The sequence below is a fragment of the Xenopus laevis genome, chromosome 7L, assembly GCF_017654675.1.
Source record: "Xenopus laevis strain J_2021 chromosome 7L, Xenopus_laevis_v10.1, whole genome shotgun sequence".
Lineage (NCBI taxonomy): Eukaryota > Metazoa > Chordata > Amphibia > Anura > Pipidae > Xenopus > Xenopus laevis.
This window is the reverse complement of record NC_054383.1, coordinates 116,783,393-116,804,508: the sequence shown is the minus strand read 5'-3', so window position 1 is coordinate 116,804,508 and position 21,116 is coordinate 116,783,393. Positions and strand designations below refer to the sequence as shown.

Genomic DNA, 21,116 nt, shown 5'->3' with positions numbered 1-21,116 from the left:
TTATTTTATATTACAATGCTTATTACTGTAAGTGCCTAAACTATAGCTTACCGTAAGCAGGAGGCATCGGTGTTCAGTCACAGCACCCAGGCAGCCAATGAAGCCCACCACCATGATAATAGAGCCAGTCACCATGAAGAGACTGGCTGCTGACAATGAGGGGAAAGAGACAGAGAGGGTGGCAAACTTCCCTTGGGTGACAGCCAACCACACTCCAACCCCAAGAATGCCACATCCCCCAAGCTGCAGGGAGAACAGAAATGAAAATGCATATAAGACATTGAAACACTACTCCATTCTCTACGTTCCATGAGCTGCTGGTAGCAGCTAAAACTTTAGCAAACTATACATTCTCTCCTCTGCAGCGACATAAATAATGTAAAGACTATCATGCTGTACAGTCTTCGGAATACAGTTTTATCTGTGTGGTTTCTCTTACATGTTGGCTCAGAAGGTCTCTCATGTAAGCTATATTTAGGGAAGGACAGATACAAGGTTGGATCAAGAATATTTTCTGTCCCGCAAAAAGAATTGTCTGCACCTTTGAATTTAATAGCTCTACAGCCAGAAATATCCCTGTTGAAAATATAATTAAATAGTTGCAGTTACCTGATTATATCTTTTCTCCAGAAGCCCCAGCCAAGCGTATACCATGTCTATAGCCCACTCCTGCCCTTTAAAAGCTGGGTTGAGCTGTATAGGTCACAATATGGTCTAGTGGTCTTCTAAGAAGGTTACAGACTGGTTATACTACTATCATAGTCACCCTGCTAAAGTTCCACGAGGAACCTGCCTATATGTTTCACAGAAAAGGCCACCTCCAATCAATTTTGGGGTCTTCCTAAGATCCACGTCCTATCGGATCTGAACTTAAACCATTAAACATGGTTAGGATAATGGCACCCTAATGTTTTTGATTGATGAGATATAGATTTAAGTTACATAGGTTCAAAGAAAATGATATATCCATCCATTCAACATGCTGGCAAAAGAGAATCTGATCAAGAAATTGACCTAGGTAGAGCAGTCTCACTGGCATTGAGCTCCTGTATCTCCTTAAGAGACTTTCAAGTGACCAATAAAAATTGCTTTTAATGACATTACGGGTGCTCATTTCTCATGCCTGTCCTAGTACATGCACCTAATTCTGATATAGCTCATAACTCATGCTAACTATATCATGGTGGCAAAACTAGACACCTTTGTGGACTAATATTTACTAGGCTTTAGTAGTTATTTAATCCTCAATTGTCTTTCAGTTATTGTAATGAACTTTTTTAAAAGTTTGTATTATATTTAATAATTAACTAGGGCTACATATGGTGTATATGCACCCATGGACATTGTACTCACCCAGAAGATGAGATTGAAGATGAACATGGTGATCTTGATGCAGAGCAGGCAACCTCTTGTCATACTCATCTTCTTTAGCTCTAGGAGCAAAAGAAATGATAGATCCAGATACAGGACAATAACTCTGTTCTCCTTCCTGGTTTCCCCATCTGGCAATTCTTCTGGATTTGCCTGAGTCCCACTAAAAGAGGAACTGCCTCCGACCCCCCATCTCCCACTGTATACACCCTTCCACCGAGAACGCCGGCCCTGTGGAGGAGAGCTCTGGCTGTAGCTCGGGTCGTCACTACTGGATGTTTGCATTCTGTACAGGCCAAGTCTTTGGTAGATACTCAATTGGTCTTCCTCTAGATGTGCACCATCTTGCCTAATCCTCAGCTTTAAAGAGGAGTTCAGTAGATCCAATTTGGTGCAGGTACAGTAAGGTCATTGCTAAGAATTAATGTGCTTATCCTTAACTTTTATCATAATTCTTAATCATGAGGTGGACCAAGAAGATTTAGAAGTGACTATAATTTTTATGTACAAAAAACTATTAACAAAAAATGACCTAGGCAATCAGGTCAGAGAATTGCCTTGAATTCAACATGTCAGATGAAATAATAAAAACGAACATGAAAATAAAAGCTTGAGAAGCATAAGCAGCATCTGATGCTTGGAAAGAGTAAATTGAAAGTATTTATGGGTTTTGAACTCCAACAGTTCTCTTCTGATGTCTGATGGGAACAAACCAACACTAATTAGAGAAGCAAGCTTAACATAGCCTGCAGCTCTTTCTCTAGTGGTTTCCATAGAAGTCTCAAGATGCCAAGTTACAACAGTATATAACGTTAAAAAAAAAGAACAAGTTAGTCAAAGTAATTACACAAAATCTCCGACCAACTAAATGTGCTGCCACACTGGAGCTACATTATCCTGCTAAGCTATAATGGACCCATCACTTGGAAAGCCAGCACATAATATGGTGTGCACTGAACTCAATATCTTTTTTCTGTGGTTACAAATATACTTTTTTTTGTGATTAGATCATGATCTAAACCAAAAGCAGAAGGTCAAAATGGAACCACAGCATGTGATGGTGTCATTCTCATGCAAGGGTTTATGATCTACAATGATGGAATTTATGACATTCTTTGTGACTCTCGACAAGGCATCAGAATACGAATACTACATATTTCCCAGAAGCCTTTAGGAAAAGGTTACAGTGTTATAACCTGCGATTTGTAGAGTTTACAACATAAAATACTGGTAGAGAAGACCCCCTAATACAAAGGTCCTTAACATTTAAAGAATGTTTGGCTTCTTAGGAGCTGCAATAAAGAGCTATTGTAACACTGTGCTCATTGAGTCATACTGAATTGGCCAACATTTTCAGAATGGGAAAGAGTCGAGTTACACAAATGAAAAGCAAAACGGTTCCAGAGGAAACACTACTATTACCCACCAAATGATATCTTAATACCCCCTCATTATGATTCAGTTAATCAAGCTTTTCCCTTCCACATCTACAAGGAACTGAATATTTAAAACCCCCTATTAATATGCCTCTAGCAGTTACATGGATTGGCTTCTCAGTGGGGGTCTCCGTGCCAAGTGCCAAGAACAACTCTCACTCCAAAGCCAAGTCTTCAACTGTGACATATCCCAGTCCCTAATCACAGAGTTCCTGTTTGCCAAGTCCCGCATTTCAGATTTCTCATCAGTGTAATAAGGAAAATCAGCAAATAAACACTTTCCCATGAAGACTTCCTCTAGCTAGATGCATGCTGGGGTAGGTATGGGAGCAGGGTAAAATAAGTAAAGCTGCGGTGAATATCTATGGAACGTCACTATACTAAAGACTATTTGTCTGGCACAGGCAGCAGTGGATTCAAGGTTTCCAAGATTCTAATAATGATCTCCCAGCCCAAACTAAATTATTCCTAATAATATTCTTACAAATAAATCATCTGTACAAATGACATGGCAATAGTATATTCAATATCAAGTCTTGTACTCATGCAATTCCATAGAGTAAAGTTAATTAAGCAACACTAAACTTTATGTCTCTCATTAAAGAGCAGAGAACATTGGCCCATATTTAAATCTGTCTATCACAAACGCTTGGTTATAGTCCCTCTAGGGACACAATATTCAGAGAAAGAGATGCTTGATCCTGGTTGGAGACTATAACACGTCTCTTTTTAGATGGGGACTATACAAGATGACAAAGAAGCTGCCCTTAATGAGGATACTATGCAAGTGACTATATCACTATCATAACTTGAAAGAGAACATGGAATGAGTAAGAACGAATAAATGATGGAGGAGTAAAATGTACGGAGGAGTCCAATGTTGGCAGCTTATGTTGGGATAATTGTTCATCCAACCCTAACTAGGTAAAGTCCTTCAAATTTCTCGTCCTCTTCCGTGGAAAAAAACTCTGTAGTCAGTGTCATCAATAATGCAAAGATTATGGAAGTCCATTGATTTGTGCTTCTTCTTGCAGTTTAGTTTCATATCATTTTAAAAGGAGGTACATCCTTTCCTGTAGGATGCTGTAGAAAGTCCTCTGTAGACGCTGGAGATGTGAGCTGCCATGCACAAGATCAGCACAAATGCTCTGAAACTCAAAGGAAGAGATGGCTTCGATACATGGAAATCTGCTTTAGCCAGGCTTGATGAAGAGCACCATGATGGTACAAAAGCAATAAATTAAATCCCTGCAAGTCGGGGCTGCAGAGAAGGTGAAGCTCTAGCTCAGGCAGCAGGGAGAGATTATGCATCTAGGATAGCTGCTGTTCCATCACTGATTTTCCATCATTGTCTATTCTGCGCTCTCAGCACATAATCACTTTCTCATATCCAGAGAGTTTGCTCGCACAGACTCCCAGATTTCCTCTGCTAATCTTCAGGGAATGATGCTGTGTATTTTATCATTAGACACGCGGATTCTTTATTGGAAGCCATAAAAAAGCAAGAGACTTGTGTAGAATTCCTTCTTACGCCAACAATCCTCCTAGGCTTGCTACATAATGAACCAGAGCTGGTACCTCCTGTTATTGGGACCGTCTCCTGACAAGGAACAGCATCAGTAAGAGAGCGTCGGATAGGAGAGGGTAGCAAGAGAGGGGTGTGAGGGAGGGGAAGAGGGACAGAGGGAATAGCAAAGAGGACAGAACACAGGGCACATCTCAAAGTGACAGATGGTAAAAGAAACGCGACACAGAGAGATGCAATAACATGCAGAAAGGAATAAAACATGTAATTATTTCCGAGATAGAGTAAGAGCACTGCCGATGGTGGGGATGTCAGACTGCAATGCAGCACTGTGTACTTTTGACTGTTAGACAACTGCACAGTCATAGGGTCAGCCGGCTGCCACTTGCACTGCGCGGGAAGAAATGCACGCACTATGGAGACACCGCAATCTGTCAGCGACATTCATCTACCATGCAGGAAGTTTAAGATATGAACAGTATAGGAACATTAGATTTGATAGATTCGAAATTGGCACATGGGGATCTCCAAATGTCTATTAACCATTATTCATATCAACTAGCGATGGACTGAGTCGGAATCCATTTTTGGATTCTGCTGAACCCTGAATGCTTCATGAAAGATTCAGCAAAAATACCAAACCAAATCTGAACCCTAATTTGCATATGCTTCCTTGTCTGTGTGACGAAAAGTCAAGTGATTTTTAGGATTTGCATTCAGTTTGACCAGGTACTTGGAATCAGAAAAATCCTGGCCGAATCCGGAACCAAATCCTTGATTCAGTGCATGGCCGAATCCCGAACCAAATCCTTGATTCAGTGCATGGCCGAATGCCGAACCAAATCCTTGATTCGGTGCATCCCTATTATCAACCGCTAACAGCTCACCACTGTCTCTGGATCCTGGGGAACCTACATTAAAAAAGGGGCTCATGGCTAGTCAGGAACATTGGGTTCCCAACTTGATTCCATCAAGCTGTTGAATTACAACTTCCAATATGCTCGGAAACCCCATTAACAAGTTACAACAATAATGGGATACACATTGGGTTGATGTCCCAGAAAGAAATACTACCGATATCTATCAGTTGACTTTACTTTAGCCAAGGTTGGATAAATTAGTAACTTCAGCCTTGGGACAGAGCGGATACCCAATAGGCTGAAGGTACTTAGGTATCAGGTCTCTGTTCCAAAAGCCCAGCATCACGGCTACAGCAACAGTGGCTGTTTGAAAATTACCAAAATCAATTCTCACTCATGAGCAAAGTGGCTGGTGCTACAGGCAGAACTACAAATGCCGAATGCAGTGCTACAGTAATGGGACAGTAAGGGCTTAAAGGTAATATTTAAAGGGATACTGTCACGGGAAAATGTGGTTTTTTTCAAAACACATCAGTTAATAGTGCTGCTCCAGCAGAATTCTGCACTGAAATCCATTTCTCATAAGAGCAAACAGATTTTTTTATATTCAATTTTGAAATCTGACATGGGGCTTGACATGCTGTCAGTTTCCCAGCTGCCATAAGTCATGTGACTTGTGCCTGCACTTTGGGATGAAATTACTTTCTGCCAGGCTGTTATTTCTCCTACTTAATGTAACTGAATCTTTCTCAGTGGGACTTGGCTTTTACTGTTCTTAGATCTTCAAGGGAACTGTTATCTTGTGTTAGGGAGCTGCTATCTCGTTACCTTCCCATTTTCTGTTGTTATTCTGCTGGGGGGGGGTGATATCACTCCAACTTGCAGTACAGCAGTAAAGAGTGATTGAAGTTTATCAGAGCACAAGTCACATGACTGGAGGCAGCTGGGAAATTGACAATATGTCTAGCCCCATGTCAGATTTCAAAATTGAATATAAAAAAATCTATTTGCTCTTTTGAGAAATGGATTTCAGTGTAGAATTCTGCTGGAGCAGCACTATTTACTGATGTGTTTTGAAAAAAAACATGTTTTCCCATGACCGTATCCCTTTAAATAGTACCGCTTTTAAAGGAAAACTATACCCCCCCAAACAATGTAGGTCTCTATAAAAATATATTGTCAGGTGATCTCTGAGGCAGCACACAGACCATCACAAAATGGTGGCTCAAGGCAAGAGATGTAAAAGGGCAAGATTTACTTAAATACATATTCCAGTTTGGTAAGATTCAATAATATGCCACTTAATATGATGTAAACTATCTGTTACTTAACTGTTCATTTTGGGGGTATAGTTTTCCTTTAAAGCGGTTGTTCACCTTCCAAACACTTTTTTCAGTTCAGTTGGTTTCAGATTGTTCCCCAGAAATAAAGACTTTTTTCAATTACTTTGCATTTCTATTTATTTTTTTCCAAAATCTAAGTGTAAAGTTAGATTTTCTCTCTGGTGTTTGAGTTTGGAAGCTCAGTAATTCAGGTGCAGCTTCTGAACCGTTACAATTTTGCAACATTGAGTTGATATATTTCTCAGCAGCATCTCTGGAGAATTAGCAACAATTGTATCAATTCTAACAGTTGCCTGTAATGAAACCCAGAGATTCTGCTCAGCAGGGACAAAGATAACAAATGTATAAACTAGATGTATTACAGTATAACAGTTTAGGCCGGGGGTCAACGACCCCCCTCCCAGAGCTGAAAAATGACAGAGGTGAAAAATGACACTTTTTCAATATTAGAAAAACAGTGACACATAGAAATTAGAAAGTAATTTGAAAAAGTTGTTATTTATAGTGATCTGAAAACAACTAACTGTTTGAAGGTGAACAAACCCTTTAAGTGTTCCAGGACAAGCAGATATCTCCTACCTGTTGGTGAAAAGTTCAGATTTATATAAATATAAATATTCTCCTCAAAAGACTGTCCACCCTAACCTCTTTACCCGTGATAGTTTTGGTTTGTAACTGAGGGAAGGTAGAGCACAGCAGACTGACAAACAGGAATCTGTGTTATGTATTTGTGTGTCTGTCTCACATCTGTTGGGCAAATGAGATTCCAGCATCCAACCAGAGCCAGGAGTGTAGGCAGAGAAGCACCTGCCTAGGGTGCAATCATTTGGGGGAAAGGGGTGAGCACAATACATGAATTCATGCAAGCAGAGCAGCATTAGACCAGTTCCATGTCCCTCCTCACCCTCCCCTACCAGCTGGTCTGTCTCTGCCACTAAAGCTGGTCATACAGGGGCCGATATAAGTTGTTGATTCAGTCCCTGGAGTTGAAGGCTTATTGGCTGATGTATTGGACCCTCCTGACTCATAACCGATTGCCCGACAGCTGAATATCAGCTAGGTATCTATCAGGCTGGTTCATTTCAATGCATGCAACAGAAACCATTGCAGACTGCAGCAGGCATCTCAAAGAATTGCTATAAAGCCATGCAGGATGTGTTTTTATTATGTGCCCAGACATGTGGCAACCTTTGGACCCAGGACTTAGGACCATAATCATTTTCACTCAATAAAAGTGCAATTAGTTTCTCCATGGCAGGTGTTTTCCTCTAAAATCTGAACAGAGTGTTTGTAATGGGAGAATATTCCAGAATGTATTTTTTTCCCCTAAGGTGCCAACAGGACATTATGTCTCTGGCACAGGAAACCAGCTGTGCATGATGTATTTAAAGGAATTAACCAGAGGCACCCCACCCATTCCTGACCAGAATTAGAAGCCAGCTCAGATGACAACTCAAGTAACTCAGCTAATGTATGGGGGGGGCGTTGGAATTGCTGCCGGAAAAGAGACGACGCCTGTGGTGCACGTCCAGAGCTTCTTGGGATTCAAGCCCAGAACTTACTCTTGTGCTCCCCTAGTGGAAGGACCAGTGAAATGTATTAAGGATGTCAAAGTCACCGACCTCCAGCTTATGTAAACATCAAATCCCAGCATCCTCAGCCAGGCTGATCCCAACATGTTTCACATCATTGTATTTTGTGTAACATAAGCAACTGTCTGTATATGTAAGCTAGAAGTGGGGCCTGTGAAAACCATGCCCTGCAATGCTCTGCTGTGAGTACACCTATGACCTTATTATTGAAGTCCTGCACAAAGACGTTGACCACTTGGGTTTCTATGTTACCCTGCTGATTTAAGAAGCTCTGCTTTCTCAACCTCTTTGCTGGGGACTAACAGGGTCTTCCTCCACAATGAAGCTTGGAGAAGTGGTGAGGAAACTGAGCCTGAAGGCAAGGTTGGGTGAGAATGGACATTAGCTCTCCAAGATACACCTGAAAGACCAGCTTGTAGGTCAGACAGGGTGAGAATTGGAGTGAATATGCATTTACTCTCCTTTTTGAAACTATGACTGAATGCATAATAGGCCAATATTTTTCTATTTTGTGCCTATTTCATGAACTAATGTAGTCTCTGATCAACACCTTCAAGTACTGGGGCTTCAGCTGAAAAAAGTCTGACAACCACTAGACTAGAGAGTGAATCTGCTGCCAGTTGCATTCCAGCAGCACATTTTGGCAGTTGACCATCTGTCAAAAACTGTAGGTATCTTATCTAGGATAGCAAAAATGTTTTCACCCAAACCTGGATTGGGCTTTCAGGTGTATCTAGAAGTGTAAATAGGGATTCTCCCAAAGTCTCACCCTAACTGGCCTTCAGGTTGACTGTTCCAAGAGCCACCGTTTGGCTTCTTGGAGTTTGTTCCACTTTTTGGAAGAGCTATATTCCAACAGGAATGAAGAATAGGCAGACAGATTTGAATATTTAGCTCGGCTGTATTTTGAAGAAGAGGAGTGCCGGCCCAAGGTAGGAGATAAGCCACTAGAATCATTGGGGGTGCCTAACAACTTGGGACCCTGTCAGTGATTCCACCTTTCCTTCTGGCCACCCACTTGCACAGACAAACAGGCTCAAGTTGTTTTGTGGGATGCTCCTTCTAATCAAGCTGGGAACAAGATGCTATCTCTATCAGTCTTGTACGAGTGACAGCCCATAACATATTCATTATAGGCGACAAGGAGAATTTATGAAACTGTAATCGGTTGCTGCATTATAAGTGGGAAATGTGCAGTGCTGCTGTGTCAGATAAGCAAGCTCCGGGAGCAACAAAATATGTTTATATATTTATATATAGACATAAACACAATTTTCTCTAACCAAAAAGCACCATCCGGTAGCTGAGAGCCTAAAAAAAATTTGATTTTTTTTTTCTCCAGCACTTACAGAAAATCTCATTCTAAGATAAACAGAAAAAGTCGGGAAGCGGTGGATTTTAAACAACAGAAACCAGAGTCGGGCTGAACCCCCTCCCATCTGTTACCATGAGCAGGAAATTCTTGGGTTGACTCCTAGAAAACAATGTATAGAACAGCGACTGTGAGGTGATGCCTAAATGTGTCCAGACTTCATCTATGGAGCTATTTAATCTTTAATAAATATGCCCCAATTAGATCCTACAGAGCAAAGTGGTGAAATGGGAAAAAAGACAGGAGGTGTGGGGTGGTTATTAAAACAGTGCTTCATTTGGTAATTGAGGGTATAGGGGTACAGTAATTGGTGATATTATCATATGGTGAAAACCGAGGTCACCTTTTGATAAATACACCTATCAATATCAAATACACCTATAAATATCAAATACACCTATAAATATCAAATACAAGCAAACAAAAAACTGTAAAATTTCCCTCTGGGGAACTGTTGAACTCTGTTTTCATCTTTCATCTAGCTGTTACTGAACTACAACTCCCATCATCCCTGCCAGTCATAGAGGTATGGGAACTGTTATCCAGAATGCTTGCTTGGGACATGGGGGTTTCCGCATAAGGGGTCTTTTCATAATTCAGATCTCCATATTGTCTACTAAAAAATCATATAAAAATTTATTAAATCTAACGTGATTGTGTTGCCTTCAATAAGGATGAATTAAATCTTGGTTGGGATCAAGTTCAAGGTACTGTTTTATTATTACAGAGAAAAAGAAAATAATTTAAAAAAATGTAATTATTTGATCATAATGGAGCATTCCCGCAATTTGGAGCTTTCTGGATAACGGATACCATACCTGTATATGAACCATGACTAGAGGAAGAAGTGAAGATGAGTGACTGAGGCTCTATTATAAAATCATTTTTTTGGTGCATTTTTTACCAGTATGTGAACTACAACACAAACGCAGACAGTTGAAATGTACCCAGCAGCGTATGTGTGCCAGTATTACAAAAGCTTTTGGCTATGCACATTATGCACCAGGGCTACTTTAATTTCCTCTCCAGAGCACAGTTAATTTGAAAGTACAGGTATGGGACCTGTTATCCAGAATGCTTGGGACCTGGGGTTTTGCGGATCTTTCAGTAATTTGGATCTTCATACCTTAAGTCTACTAGAAAATCATTTAAACCTTAAATAAACCCAATAGGCTGGTTTTGCTTCCAACAAGGATTCATTTTATCTTAGTTGGGATCAAGTACAAGGTACTGTTTTTTTATTACAGAGAAAAAGGAAATCATTTTTTAAAAATTGGATTATTTGATTATAATAAAGTCTATGGGAGACAGGCTTTCGGTAATTTGGAACTTTCTGGATAACGGGTTTCTGCATAACAGATCCCATATGGGGCCTGTTATCCAGAATGCTCGGGACATGGGGTTTTCCAGATAAGGGATCTTTTAGTAATATGTATCTTCATACCTTACGTCTACTAGAAAATCATTTAAACATGAAATAAACCCAATAGGCTGGTTTTGCTTCCAATAAGGATTAATTATATCTTAGTTGGGATCAAGTACAAGCTACTGTTTTATTATTATAGAGAAAACAGACATTACTTTTAAAAGTTTTAATTATTTGGATAAAATGGTGTCTATGGAAGACAGCCTTTTCATAATTCTGAGTTTTCTGGATAACGGATTTACCAAAAAAACTGTCCAAACAGTATTTTGGTCCTTAACAGTAGAAAGCTTCCTGGGCTTCACACAGCTGGTGTCATGGTAATGAAATGTCAGGGAGCTGGGATTGCAGGTAATTAGGGCCTTTTTCATTGTTTTTGCAACTATTATAGACTGCAGATGGGAACAGGGGGCCCAGTACGGCACAGTCCGTGGCCCGGTGGTTGGGGACCCCAGATGTAGACTGCCCAGCTTTCTAAGGAACAATGGTTAGGGAAACACTGACAATGAATTTTAATTGGTTCATCAACAAGTTTTCTCCAAAAACCGAGACTATTACGACCCTTGCACACAGGCGTTTTGAGCTGCGCTCTCCTGCATTCTGGTTTCATGTGTTCAGCCGCAGGGGAGCCCATGAGTAAACGCACGCCATTACTGTCAAGGGGGCTGTACTCACACAGACGCATGTAAGCACTGAACGCACGTAAAATGCAACATGCTGCGTCTCAACCTGCGTTCGGTCGCTTACATGCGTCTGTGTGAGTACAGCCCCCTTGACAGTAATGGCGTGCGTTTACTCCTGTGCTCCTCTGTGGCTGAACGCATGAAACCAGAATGCAGGGGAGCGCAGTTGAAAACGACCTTTGTGTAAGGGCCATTATTGTCTACAACTAAACTGAGAAAAAACAGGCTTTATTTATTAGTCATTGGCAGCACAGCAAGCATTCACTAAACCCAAGAAAACCTAAAGAAGAAGGACCATGCATTAGAAATGCAGAAGGCAAGTGGCAGTGGCATGGAGGGTTAAACCTTATACGTGTGATGGCACTGAGAACCTGCTCAGCAGTTCTATGCAAGTTCATGGCTTTAGTTGCCCTTTAAACTCCATTTCATTTTGCATTCCGTCGCGTTAGATTTCAGACCATAGATCCATGACCATTTCTCTAAAAGCTGCAAACACATCACTTATTTCCACATTCCTTCTGGAATCAGAACTCTAATACCAATCTCTGTAATGTCAGCAAACAGACATTCTAACAAGCAAAGGGGTAGTTGACGGTAAATATAACTTCTAGCATAATATAAACAGTTTATCCTAAGGCAATTTACATTTGTTCTTCATTGTTTTAATATCTTGTGGTTCCATTTGCTTTATTTTCTCATTGTGTAGCTGCAGGCCTGTTGCTGCTATCTGGTTGCACTGGGAAGGGCCTCGCTTGTTAAATTAACATTATGGAATAGGGCTACTGTGGGAACATAGTGGGAATGCAGTGGGAACCCTTGAATCACCACTAGGGTGGCAGTAGCTTCTGGCTCCCCTGTGTCTCATAGTCTCATTTACGCAAGGTTAATCAGACAGACTGGGTGGGCACAACCCACCATAAATACACCAAATAAACCTTTAGTTCAGCTTCCAATTACTTTCCTGGTTGGAGCTTCTGCCTCCACTAACCAGATGGCATATCACATGAGCAACCCTATGCTCCAATACTAAATAAAAACTCTGGTACTGGCACTTTATTTCCTGCCATATGTTCTAGGGGGGCATTATACCGGGGCAAACAGCCGCCTCCTGTAACTTTTAGAGCTGATTTTAAGTTTTTTAGAACAAAAATTTGCCTCCGTTAATGCAGAGTGCACTATATCGCTCATTGACTAGCGATGCGGTAGTGATGTGTGGGCTGGCCCGCGGGTCGGGCAAGTTCAGGCCGACCTTGCAAAAGGTGGCTTCCAGGTTCTTGTATAAATGCTGCACCTACTCACCCCGTCCCTTTTGTGACATCAATGGTGGGGCAGCGTGGATCTATAAAAGGAACCCGGAAGTCGGGCTCGGGTGGAGGGAGGGCTGTGGCGGGCGGGTGCGGGGGAAAACCCGCACATCACTACGATGCGTCCACCTTTTGACCTTCTCGGAGTGAGGTGGCATCAGCATTAGGTGGAAGCAGCCCCAGGATCACCCCTGGCGGCATAACAAAAGAGAAAGTAGGGGGCCCAGGAGTGTAGGAGATCCTGTGAGGCCCTAATTAATGAGCAATTTTAAAATATCTTCATAGAATGGGCAGGGCCGGATTTACATAGCGAGGCGCCCCTAGGCCCACTGCCATTCATCACCCTGCCCCTCCGATTTATTCGTGCAAAGTTTCACCATCGGGACCAGAGCCATGGGGATTGGCGCACGGGAAATTTAAAGTAAATTGTTGTATCTCCTTCACATCTCCAGTGTTTTTGAACCAATGTGGGTGTGGTTGAGCAGAATGCCGTCCTCTAAAATCCTGCCACCCTAGGCCCGGGCTTGGTGGCCTTTCCCCAAAGCCGGCCATGAGAATAGGCCAAATCATCAATATTTTGCGGCTTTAAATTGAATTTGCTGTAGGGCCAGTAACATCTAGTTACGTCACTGGCAGTCCCCTGAAAACGCGTGTAGAAATTGCCAGTACTTGCCCTTTAAGAAGAAATAATTCCAAGAGAAACGCCTTTTATATAAAGAGAATAATTTCCCTGTATGTAAATGTGCATCTCTCACAGCCTGTGACCATTATAATAGTAATAACAGTCTCAGAGCACAGAATGTCCCTTTTATCTGATTTCTGGCAGCCGAGAGCTGTTTCCTTCAACTAAATGCTGAATCTGAAATTAAGTGAGAAAAAAAAAAAAAAAGCAATGAGAGAGGAAAGTTTCCCTGCTGGCTGAGCACAAGCTTTTGCCGTCAAGGTTGTGTCCCTAAATCAGCCAAATCGCAGTTTGTCGAGTGCATGTGACTAGAGGGGTCAGGGGGGCACCCAAGGGGGAAGTTAATTGGCAGACGGATAATAATGATGAGCGCCAGTGCTGAGACGGTTACAATTCTGGGGAAGATTGAGAGGATGTGCAGGGGTCACCGGTGCAGTAAATCACAGACAGTAATAGCTGTTTGTTTAAAGGGACATGATCATTCATTTTTCCCTGTGAGAATGTCATAATCTGACCCACGCTCTTGTCTTCACTGCTCCATTGGGCTCACCTATCTATGGAGCTACACTTTAATGTCCAGAGCTGTCATCAAAAAATCATGAGGCCCCATTCTATCTAGTTACCCAGTAATTACTACATCACCCACCTGGACCCCTGAGCAGTGAGCCCTGTGCACTAATAGGTCCATCATTAAAAGAAAATTGGCCTAAACTAAATGACTTGAGGGCGTCAAAAGCCCGAAAAAATGTTGTGTCTCACAGTTTGAAATAAATAATTATAAGCAGTTAATTCTGCGTTTTGAGTGCTCTCCTCTTACTCTCTAAAAGGTCTAAACTAAATGACCCCCCATCTGCTCCGAAGACTCTGCCCACCTCCACCACATGCCTTGCCCCTTCACGAGTACATGAATTAGACGTTTGTGTTTCTCAGCCCCCCCCCCTCTACTATGAGTCTCCTGACTGGACACCCCTTTTTGCCATATACCTGTCCCCAATGTCCCCATTTTTTATTATTTGTGGTTTGTGAGTTATTTAGCTTTTTCTTCAGCGCAATTTCAGCAATCTGGTTGCTAGGGTCCGAATTACCTTAGCAATCATGCATGGATTTGAATAAAAGACTGGAATATGAATGGAAGAAGCCTGAATAGAAAGATATGTAATATAAAGTAGCAATAACAATACATCTGTAGCCTTGCAGAACATTTGTTTTTTAGATGGGTCAGTGACCCTCATTTGAAAGCTGGTAAGAATCAGAAGAGGACGGCAAATAATAACAAAAACTATAAAAAAAACAAATAATGAATACAAATTGAAAAGTTGCTTAATATTGGTCATCCTATAACATACTAAAAGTTAACTTAAAGGGGTGGTTCACCTTTCCATTAACTTTTGATATGCAACTTTTCAATTGGTCTTCATTATTTATTTTATATTTTTTTTTTATTATTTGCCTTTTTCTTCTGATTCTTTCCGGCTTTCAAACGGGGGTCACTGGCCCCATCTAAAAACAAATACTGTGAAGTTACAAATGTATTGTAATTGTATACACATATTGTATACAAAATGTGAAATTACAAATGTATTGTTATTGCTACTTTGTATTACTCCTCTTTCTATTCAGGCCCTCTACTATTTGTATTCCAGTCTCCAATTAAATCAATGCCCAGTTGCTAGGATAATTTGGACCCTAGCAACCACATTGCTCAAATAGTAAACTGGAGAGCTGCTGAATAAAAAGTTAAATAACTCAAAAAACAATAATAAAAAATGAAAACCAGTTGCAAATTGTCCCCGTATATCTCTCTCTACATCTACAGGTGAATAACCCCTTTAAAGGTGAGCACAGAGCATGCAAGGCAGTATGGGAAATATTTGGTTGGAGTGGAGCTGATCATGGCAACATTTGTTCAGTTTCAGTCCAAGACCCCCATCTAACAGCAGAAAAACGGCAAAAGGAGAAGCAAATATTTAAAAAAATATAAAAAATGAAGACCAATTGAAAAACTGCTAATAATAGGGTATTCTGCAACATACAAAAAGTTAACGAACCACCCCTTTATTATACCTTGTCACATACGCTAACCCATCAGTTTCCTGTTTGTACCCACACCCCAGCAGCGTATAAGTGGACTTTGTGGACTGTCCCTTTCCGTCCCTACTACATGAGTTTACAGACTGGTCAGCAGTCAGTATTCTGCTAATAGTACATTATACTGTATGTTAGTGTTAGAATTACATGGCTCAGCTCCCTGTAACCTTGATCACAGAGACATATATCCAGCCTAGCCAAATCTGCTACTAATCTGCAGCAATTTCAGCTTCTTTAAACTACCTTAGACCACTGTGGGAAATAAATAATGCGCTGGGGACATAGGGCAGAAAGGAAGGAAATCGCTTATTGTGGCTGTGAGTCATACACGGGGGCCACACACCAACAAAGAAACCCACGTTTGGCCTGTACAAATTAAAGAAAGAGTCAGCTTCTGTTTATTAATGTTTAACCGAGCCCATATTAAAGGGATATCATCTGAAAATGTTCCCTTTTATTCGGCAGACTTTGTACTCTTTAACCAAACTGATCTCATATAATTACAATTGATTGTTTCCTTTGCTTTGCCTTGTTGTACTTACAAAATTCTCACTCTGGCTCCAGTATTAAATGTATGTTTTCAAATGCAAAGAGTCTGACTGGTAAAATGGGAGAGCTGGAAGTGATGGAGGGACAATACTATGTGATTGGTGTGGCCAAAACATGGCTGAAAGAGTCACATGCAGTTAATATAATCTGTTCCTTCGACTCCCAGTATATGGGCATCCGTGAAGACTCTCCATTCAGATGTATTTGTTGCTATTCTCTTCATCTCATTCCATGTTTTTCCCATCTTTATCATTTCTTCTTCCACTGATCTTCTCCATGTTTTTCTAGGCCGTCCCCTTCTTCTTGATCCTTGTGGATTCCATTCTAGGGCTCTTCTTTCTATAGATACCTCTCCCTTCCTGAGTGTGTGGCCTATCCAACCCCACCTCCTTTTCCTTAACTGAATTTCTATTGGTAGCTGGTTAGTGTTTTTCCACAGTTCTTCATTTGTCACTTTCTCCAGCCATTTTATATTCATAAGTCTCCGTAGGCACCTGTTTACAAAGATCTGGATTTTTGTGGTAATGGTTTGTGTGACCTTCCAAGTTTCACTTGCGTATAAAAGGACTGCTTTCACATTAGTAAAAGCACTGCGTATCTTGACAGCGCTATATAAATAAATGATGATGATAATTAGTATTACAAATGTGAACTTTGGTTCTTTTTGAGATGTTTTTATTTCTCCAGTTAATATCAGCGGTTATATTTAGTTTCGGAGGGACAGAGGCAATAGAAAAGGAGGAGGGGTATGTCTGTTTTAGTGATGTGCGGGTCGGGTTCGGGCCAACCTCGCCCGCCAGCCAACCTCCCACCACCCGCGCCTGCCAAAGCCGATTTTCTTTATAGACCCGTCCCACCCATAACATCGCAAAAGGGGCAGGGCGAGCAGGCGCAGCAGAAGTCAGAAGCCAGCATTTGACGGTGGCGGGCAGGGAGAGCAGGAGAAGAACTCACCCCGCACCTGCCCGCGAAGAAGAGTTCGAGGTTGGCTCGAACCCGCCCAACCCTCGTGTATCGGGTCAGCCTGCACAACATTAGTCTGTTTGTTAGACAGGATTTTAAAGCTTATATAAAGGAGGAGGTAATGTTAGAAAATGAGGGGGCTGAAGCCTTATAGGTAGAGCTCTTCACTGATTGTAAAGGCATGGACACACATGAGGGTCGGCGTGATTTCAGGGCCGTATTTATATAGAGGCCCCCGAGGGCCTGTGCCAAGGGCTGCACGGTTTTGGGAGCGGCCCTCAGGTGTCTATTTTTTTTGTTTTTGTTTTTTTTGAAAACCCTCCCCACCCTCTGCCACACATTCCTCGGATCCCATAGGAAATCCAGTGATGGAGCTGAGGCCTGAGGGGGTGAGGGGTAGGGGGTCTGAGGAAGACTGCGGAAGTGATGTTATTTCCGCTGAACGAGGCGCGTGACACCAGCATGCACGACGTAGAGGTGTGTCTAGGTTTGATGCCTAGGGCGGCATCGGGTCTAAATATAGCCCTGCGTGGGTTTTAAAAAAGCTAACCGCCTCATAAATGCGCTAGCATAATGTGCCATTACCTAAGCTTAAAATTTGCATATGCAAATTAGGGGTGGGAAGGGGAAAACATTTTTTATTTCCTTTTTTATGACAAAAAGTCACGAGATTCAGATACGGTTCAGCCGGGCAGAAGGGTTCGGCCGAATCCTGCTGAAAAAGGCTGAATCCTGGATTCAATGCATCCCTAATTTTAGCAGATCCCAGCCCATGATCCAGAAATCCATACTCTATTTGCACCCATACTTAACTACCCATTATCCGCCCCATCCAAAGTTTACATTACAATTTACGTATATTTTCCATATTTGATAAACCATGCTGCTTTTAGGAAACACATAAAGACTACAAAAGGGACGTGGTAATAAGTTTCACATTACTGATAGTTTCTCCATTGAGACCAGAGATTTTCCACAGTTGGTTTAAAGGCAAAAATGCGCTGGATGGTGGTGATATGAGTGAGGATGGATGATATGAGTTGTACAATGGGAAGCCAATGAAAGACAAATCCCCTGCTTTGAACAACTGCTGACACGTTGCAGAGAGGACCGCAGAACAATAGAGTTATGACATGACTGGCTGCACTCACTTCCCCACCCCGTGTGCTCTGCATCCTGTGCTCTGCATGACTCCCACTTCTGCTCCTTTGTCCAGAGCCGGCCGATAACCTTGTGCACAGGGAGTGGCGACGGGGGAGCGATGGTATCAGTGGCAGCGGAATTAGGGCTCTCATTTAGGAGGACATGTATTTTGGAAGGCAAATATTTCCCATATTAGTAAGTAGTAAGGCCACGATGACAAGGTCACCAAGACCAACCGAGATTCTTTCTTTAGAAGTATTTTATTAGGGCTGGAGCTTTAGTTACAGTAGATACAGCAGTTGTAGTAGATAAGACTGAAAAATTGGATTATATTAAAAATTCCCCCCAGGGGGAGACCGCCCCTCTTTAATAAACATTGAACTGGCCTGGTGTACTCAGCTCTGGAGGCACCCACCATGATACTTCTCGACTTCCCGGGCTGTGGCCTTGAGCTTGGGGCTTATGCGTAACATAGTGTATAACATACCCCCTGTTGTATAAAATAAGGATATTATAAGTCACTGGGAGATCCATGACCATATAAAAGCATAAGGCAAAGGCTGAGTGCCGTTATACAGGTCATGGAACTCCAAGGTCACTTCTAATAATCTCATATTAGATGTAAACAGGGGGTACAGCCTATATTATCACACATTTCAGTTATTATAAGTGATGAAACAAGCATTGTTTATATAGTGAATAATGTACCCCCTCTTGTCAAATATAAGGATATTATAAGTTATGGAGGAGATCCATGACCATATTAAAACACTAGGCTGACGAGACCTAAGGCAGAGACTTCTAATATCCTCATACTTTGCAACAGGGGATACTTTATTTATTCATTGTAAATATATAATTTACATGATATTTATGGCTCTTGTGTATTATAAGAATATCATTTACAAGTTATTCATGGCTCTGTATTATTCTTACATGCTTAACATTTTCTCTCCCAAAGCTCACACAAGGAATGCCTTTAATCAAGAAAGATGCCAGCCTATTACCCTGGGCAAAATGATCATTAAAGTTGCCACTGCATTGGCAACGCTATCAAAACTGAGATGATCAATGGTATTTAAAGCAAAATTAATTCTTCTGTTGCCCTGGCTCCTGGTTAGTGATTGGCAAAAACAGAGCCATAAAGAAGCTGGGAATCATGTACAAAAAGGCAGGAAATGGTTCCTCTTGGGTCCCACGCAAGACATGAAAAAGAAACAATAACATAACTTTCTAGGACTTGGAATAAACACACTAAATACCAGGGAAATAAAAACACAGGTGCTCCCATGGAATCCCTGACTTCCCAGCAAGTGGCTTGGAACTGTAAGCTGTGTATATAGCTGCAACTACTGAGCACACTGAGACCTGACTGAGACTGTACGTGGGCGAAGAAATACATTAGTTTCCACTAACAAAGAACTTGCATTAATTAAGAAAAGCAACTAACGGAGGAACACTGTGCTAATTTGCAAGCAGCAGACCTTAGCAACCCATCAGCATTTAGCTTGGAGCCATTTAGTACTGTTGAGAGAAAGAAAGAAAGAAAGAAAGAAAGAAAGAAAGAAAGAAAGAAAGAAAGAAAGAAAGAAAGAAAGAAAGTGCTACAATGAGACACCAAAACAAATGAAGGCTCCGTGATTCATATTTCCTTGTTCCAGATGCACAACACCATCATGATTTAAAGGGCGTGCAGTAATATCATCACCACGCTTAAAGCAGGGGTTCCCAAACTGTGGGCCTCGCCACCCTGGGGGCTTGATGCAGTGACAGGGGTGATCATCCTGAAGCTCAGTTAGGGTGAATGGGGAGAATGTCTTTTTGCTCTCTTATTCACACCTGAAAGTCCAGCTTGCAGGTAAATAATAGGTGTGAAAACTTATTTGATGGCCTAGCTAAGGGCCCCAGATTGAAGGGCCAGTTAGTTATATAGAGTGAGTGGGTATTTGATGCCCTACACCTAGAACTGAACTATAACAGGGCGACTATTACACCAATCTTTCTATATATCTGTAACATTGTTATGAGCTAAGGGGGCCCAGAATGAAGACCAGTCAGAGGGAGATTTGGGGTGAGTGCTTATTAGTGGTCTGGATACACCTGGAACTAATGCAGGGTGACTGTTACATATCTGTTAACTTGTTGTAAGCTAAGGGGACCCAGACTAAATGGTTAGGGTGAGTTTTAGGTTGAGTGTTTACTCACTACCCCGAGTACCCTTGAAACAACAGGGGGACTGTTACACCAGTATTTTCCTATATTTGTGAGCTTCTTATTAACTAAGAGGGGCCATGATGAAACACTGGACCTCCAAGGGGGCTTGAATTATAAAGGTTTAACAACCATTGCCTGACAAGCTCAGATAAACAAAGGAATTACCTGCAAAGTCCTTTACCATGATAAGTATCTTAGTTAATGATCTTACTGTAGCACATAGTCGGCCCTGTTTATGTAAAATTCCGATAGAGATTACACATACGGCATCTTATTCCAATAAAGTAGCCTTTATTCCGAACACATGGCAGAACTTGGATTACAGCAACATTTCAGTACACATGGACACCAGGGCCTCTCGGAGGGTCACCCAGGGTAGGAAGCAGCAGGGCAATATATTGTTGCCGCCAGAAATGAACTTGCTGATTACAGTAACCAAGAAAGAAAAATAATACAAATATAAAACCCTTTAATGACTCACTGGGTTACCAAGAATATTTGGGCAAAGCATTTCCAGCCAATAACCTTGTGACTATGGTTGTTTAGGTTATACAATGTACAGGAATTA

The 21,116-nt window shown here is 41.5% G+C and overlaps 1 protein-coding gene across 1 annotated transcript in view; it reads right to left on the bottom strand.

Moving 5' to 3' along the window:
* The window catches only part of MGC80611 (protein), a gene marked incomplete at its 3' end in the record, with an annotated part of 49,132 nt that overhangs the window by 8,056 nt on the left and 19,960 nt on the right, over nt 1-21,116 (bottom strand). The window contains 2 exon segments of the mRNA NM_001092258.1: nt 52-243; nt 1,354-1,433. Of these exon segments, the coding sequence (NP_001085727.1) occupies nt 52-243; nt 1,354-1,416 (255 nt within the window). The 5' untranslated portion in view covers nt 1,417-1,433.